The following is a 6,000-nucleotide window of genomic DNA, read 5'->3' on the forward strand; positions in this document are numbered from 1 at the left end:
TCTAGGTAAAACTACATATTTCTTTAAAGGGGCGGGGTGGGAGGAGGGGAAGTATGGTCTCAGGGCGGATCCCCACAGACACAAAGATGAAACTATGTTTTTTGGTAATTCTAGTGGATATGGCAGCAAAAATTTGTCGTAAGGATGTTGGCTGGTTTTAAGAGGGTTATTTTCAAATATAACCATACAGCTCTATTTGTAAAAAAATCTTTGTGAAAAGTTAATTTTATTAACCCTGAAAAATGCCTATATTGACATCTCTTTCTAAGATAAACTAAAAGTAGCAGAGTTGTGAACAGGTAAGGGCTATATGCTTTAAAGCAAATGTGAACCCTCTTTGGGTTCCTCTCACACAAAGGATACAGAGTCTTAAATACAATAAACTTCCTTAAAAATCTGCCACCTAACAATTGTTTACATCATAGAAAAATAGCATTTTTGTAAAAAGAAAGTTACTTTGTTAAAATGGTCTATTTTAAACCAGCAATTATTTTTCATATAAAGAATTTCTAAACATCCATACAGGAAATAAAAATAGATAATACTGAGTGCAAAGCAGACAACATCATGTTTGCAAACGATCAAAGTATCTCATTGCCAGATAAATAACATTTTCACTATTCATTCTCTTTTATATTATTATTAATGGCACTACAATCTAAGATGTAAAAACTCAAAGCTGTCCTTGCCTTCTTCTCTACCTTCAGCCCCTATCCAATACCACATTCTAACATATCTTTCCCCTCAAAATGCCACAACCGTAGTTCAGACCTAATAAGGTCTGTGTCTCAAATAAGGCAATGGATTCCTAATGGGTTTTCCTATCTCCAATCTCTTCTCCTATAATTGATACTCTACACTACTGCTAGATTAGTTTTCTTCTTTTCATTATGTCACTTTCTTATCAAAAATTTAATCACTCCCCATAGGATCAAGCCCAACTACTTAATTATTCTTGATTTTGAGATCCTCTATGACGTTATCCCTTGCCAATTTCCAACTTCTTTTACACAAACAAATCCTCACTCCTGTCCAGCTAGTTTATGCATTGCCTCCTAACTGCACCCAAGGGAAAGATCTAGGTTCAAATCTGAGTTACAGGAAGAAAACAGGCAAGTGTGATCTCAGAGAGGTGACTTCTCTCTGAGCCCCAGTACACTTATCATTAAAATAGAGACAATAGGGTTTCCCTGGTGGCGCAGTGGTTGAGACTCCGCCTGCCGATGCAGGGGACACGGGTTCGTGCCCCGGTCCGGGAAGATCCCACATGCCGCGGAGTGGATGGGCCTGTGAGCCATGGCCGCTGAGCCTGCGTGTCTGGAGCCTGTGCTCTGCGACGGGAGAGGCTGCAACAGTGAGAGGCCCGCGTACCGCAAAAAAAAAAAAAAAAGACAACAATATCCTACATCTTGAGGTTTTGCAGAGATTAAACAAAACATGTTTTAAACAAAATAACATCTGTTACACTGCCTGGCCTGTGGAGGGAAAACAAAATCATTAGTTTTTTTTCCCTAGTCTTATCTTTTGCTGCCTCTGTGTGTGGTCTTTTAAATGTCCTCACTTCACTGCTTTGCCTTCTAAGGGCTCATCTCAAGTCCCGTCTTCTCCTTGAAGCCTAGCCTAATCTATTCTAGACAGGACATGCGCACCTTCTCAAACCCACCTGCATACAGAACACTTAGTTGGCAATATCTGCTTATTGTCCTACACTGTCCTTTAATATTTCTTATACCCTTCTTTTCTCTCTTTAGTTTCTCCTGCTGTGCCTTGTTCTCCCAGCTAGCATACAAGCTCTCGAAGAGCACAGACTCCCTCATATCTCTGGATCCGCACAGTCACAGGTAGAGGGTAGGAATCTATAAATACTCAGTTACTGACAGCACACAATGTTATAGGCTATCGATGTAGATAAATTTCAGATGTCAAGAATCCTCACACCAACATCACCTATTTTTAAAAGTCAGCTTTATGGGTCTGTTGCCTCCTCCAGCTAACACATTAACAGTGAGTTTGTATTCCAGAACTCTGGACTCAAACCTTTGTCTCTGAGGCAAGCTGCAGAGTCACAGTCAACCTTTGCACCTCATCTTGTGCCGTGCCTTCTTTCTCTTTTACATCTCTTAGTTGCTGGCACAAATTCGTCACTTCCAGTTGCAATAGCTTCAGATCCTTGGAATGCTCCTCCTGTATTGTATTCAGTCTTTCCTTCAGAAAATCTATCAGACAGGACAGGAGGGTCATCAAGCAGTTTAAAGAAGGTCAGGAAAGGAAAAGAATCATGAACTCATCAAGCACCCACACAGGACCAAATTTCTGATGACCCTCTTCTCTCTATACCTGTTTTCTGTGGGTTCAAATCTTTTTCAGTTTGCAGACGAAGATGTTCATCTTCAAGGACTGGATGAGGCTTTCCAGACGGCACATTCAATTTACCAGAAACTCACAGTTCTTCCATAAAATATCTGTTTTTCCTAAACAAATTATTTCATTCTGGATAGGGCTAATGATGTCCTGGCTCACAGGCTCTTCTAAACATTTTGGAGTTTCCAAGTGGCCTCTGGACAAAGATCCCAATATAACAATATTATAGGGTAATCCCAACCATCGAATCAATGTAACACTTCTACTGAGTATAAAAACTATAGTCTTTAGTTAACCAGTATCTGATAGCCCCTGCAAATTTAAACACAGAGAGCACGATTAGGTAAAGAGGATGAGACCAATGTGGGATGGGTAAAAACCACTGATTTTTTATTTATTTATTTATTTTTGCGGTACGCGGGCCTCTCACTGTTGTGGCCTCTCCCGTTGCGGAGCACAGGCTCCGGACACGCAGGCTCAGCGGCCATGGCTCACGGGCCCAGCTGCTCCACGGCATGTGGTATCTTCCCGGACCGGGGCACGAACCCGTGTCCCCTGCATCGGCAGGCGGACTCTCAACCACTGCGCCACCAGGGAAGCCCAAGACCACTGATTTTTTAGTGGTTATTTTCATCGGAATTTTTTGTAAACTTATTTTGTATGTAAAAGCAAGTGATATATAAAACATGTTAAATGCTAATTCTATAATGGTAAACTAAGAATTAAAGTTAGTATGGAGGCAATATTTCACATCCTTTTTAGAAAACTTTTAAACAAAGTGATAATAAACATTCCCATTTTGTTCTAACATACTCAACACTGGTACAAATTTAATCTTTGCTGAAGAGTTATTTTTCTACGTGTGCTATAATACCAACTATACCAATTTTAGGTCTTTGTAAGAGACATTCAGGAAATATATACATAATTTTAAAGAAAATCACACCAGGAAATTCAACATTGGCCACTTAAGCACCCAGATTCCTCAAGGCCTTTTGACAATCTAACTTTTAATGGCAATAACTTCTTCAGGAGCACAAAGGAAAAACACAGTTCTTTTTTTGAGCACTTCATTCTAAACTATGAATTTTTTTTAAGACTTATAACCTCTCTTTTAATTTACAATAAATCTGGAGAAAGAAAATACAGACCATATTAATGGCATGAATCAAGTTGTAGATGTTCACCTTAACTAATATCAAAGTCTATTTTTAATTTTAAAAAAGGCCCCCCAATTTTTTTCTAATTATGTAAAAAATTACATTTGTTTTTAATCAAGTATTGAAGGAGAATAGGATATCAAAGTTTGTGCACCTAATTAACACACTTTAAAAATCTGTTTAGAATAGTGGTAGTAGCTCCATTACAGGAGGACAACTCTTTATCTTGCAAATATTTTCTAATTAATATTCTAATGTTATTTCTCAATTCTTTTCTAAGTACCTATTTCACCTGCCAAACCACCCACACTGTGACTCCTTATTAGTAACCAGTGAGGCAAAATTCTTCAACCTACAAAGATATTGTAACACAATTTTTCAATTTGTTACCTTTTTTCACCAAAGTCCAACATTATTGGTCATCCCTCAGAGAACTGGTCTGTTCCTCAACTATTCTCATCCTTTGCTGAAGTACCGTGAATGTTTCAGAAGCTGTAGCATTGATGCAGGCTGGAGAGAGGACTGGTCTGGACATTGTAGTTTCCATATGCACCTGAGATTAAAGTCACAATATTAGTGTAGTCGGTTCTATTATTGTTCAGAATGGCCACTGCCCCTTCGTGTGGAGGATTATACATCCCTGTCCTGTTGAGCTTGGAAATGGCCATGTGTCCTGCTTTGGTCAATTAAATGTGGGTAGAAGCTTTAAGAGCCAACTTGTCATTCATCATCTCTTTTCCCTTCTCCATGCGATGAGCAACATCCCAGATAGGGCCTGCTCCATGTGCCAAGATCCCAGAGTAAAGATTACGTGAGCAGAGCCATGGCCCATCCTTGACATACAGTGTGAGTGAGCAAGAAACTAATGTTGTTATAAGCCGCAGATTGTTAGGTAGTTTGTTACTGCAGCACAGTCTAGTCTAACCTGTCTGCTACTATTAGACATACACTAGGACCTATGACTTGGCTGAAGGAGTTATTACCTCTTTTCATTGCCAGCCATTTTCATTTTAACGTATTCCCATCCAACCTTTCTGAAAACAAAACAAAACAACACTCTACAGTACTTGGATCTCCGAGCAGTTGTCATAAAATAGGTTTACCAACTACCTTGAAGCAATGACTTTTAAAAAGAACTTGCAAACATAACTTCATAGCAAAGACTCTTTTACACTTACTGACATCAAATTTCCAGACTCCTCCCGCAAGACCGCATGAGAGTAAATGGGAGTAGTGAGACTACTCTTTCAGGTATTAGTGACAGAAGCAGAATCAGCTTATAAGAAGTCCCAACATTTAAATGAATCATGTGCTCAAAGTTCAATGACAAGATCATTGGTGGAAACTTTAAGGACATTTTCCTGCAACTCTATCCTGTACAGACAGTTCTATACTAATCAAACTATAAACCTTAAGCATCACTAGCAATAGTGTATCTGTGGGAATGTGTTCACAAAGGCCCCACCTGGGATATTCGTAATACAACTTTCTCTCCCACTTGCTGTGTGATTAGATGCCTCCCCGAGGTATCCCAGGCAATGGAAGTGGGGACTCCCTTAGGTTCAAGTCACTAAAGGTGGTCCCCAGGACCCAGGGAAGGAATTAAAGAAGCCTTAAAACTGGTGGCAGGATTTAAGGGGGCACCAGCGGAAAGGCTGAGCTTCTTGCCAGTGTAACACTGTTACAGCCACTGAGGACAGCTCTCTAACCACCTTCTGTCTTTCCCCCACTGGTTCCAGAGAACGGCCTGTTTCTCTCTTTTTACTTAAAACAAAACAAAACAAACTCCAAACAAACAAACAAATACTTTACTGAGGAATAGTTGACAAATATAATTGTATACATTTAAAGTGTACAACATGATGATTATATATACATATACCTTGCAGAATGGTTACCAAGATCAAAATAATTAATACATCCACATAATTAACAACCTCACATAGTTAATGTAAGTAACTTTTTTTCTTTGTGGTAAGAATACTTAAAGATCTACTCTCAGCAACTTTCAAGTATACAATACCGTATTATTAACTATAGTCACCATGTTATACATTTGATCCTCAGAATGTCTTATTTGAAAAGGCAACCTGCAGAATGGGAGAAAATATTCGCAAACCATATATCTGATAAAGGGTTAATATCCAAAATATATAAAGAACTCATACAACTCAGTAGCAAAGGAAGAAATAATCCAATTAAAAAATGGGCAGAGGGCCTAAATAGACATTTTTCTAAAGAAAATATACAGGTGGCCAACAGGTACATGAAACAATGCTCAACATCACCAATCATCAGGGAAATGCAAATCGAAATCACAAGATAGTAGCTCACACCTGTTAGAATGGCTAGTTTTAAAAAGACAGATAACAAACGTTGGCAAGGATGTGGAGGAAAGGGAACCTTATGTACTGTTGGTGGGAATGTAAACTGGTACAGCCATAATGGAAAACAGTATGGAGGTTCCTCAAAAAATTAA

At 38.9% G+C, this 6,000-nt stretch overlaps 1 protein-coding gene across 1 annotated transcript in view; it reads right to left on the bottom strand.

The window, feature by feature from the left end:
* LOC132495489 (coiled-coil domain-containing protein 150-like) overlaps nucleotides 1–2,557 on the bottom strand; it is an 83,858-nt gene extending 81,301 nt beyond the window's left edge. The window contains 3 exon segments of the mRNA XM_060107383.1: nucleotides 2,038–2,216; nucleotides 2,338–2,376; nucleotides 2,379–2,557. Of these exon segments, the coding sequence (XP_059963366.1) occupies nucleotides 2,038–2,216; nucleotides 2,338–2,376; nucleotides 2,379–2,424 (264 nt within the window). The 5' untranslated portion in view covers nucleotides 2,425–2,557.
* Nucleotides 2,558–6,000: the final 3,443 nt, after the last annotated feature.

This window comes from Mesoplodon densirostris, chromosome 8 (genome assembly GCF_025265405.1).
Source record: "Mesoplodon densirostris isolate mMesDen1 chromosome 8, mMesDen1 primary haplotype, whole genome shotgun sequence".
NCBI classification, from domain to species: domain Eukaryota; kingdom Metazoa; phylum Chordata; class Mammalia; order Artiodactyla; family Ziphiidae; genus Mesoplodon; species Mesoplodon densirostris.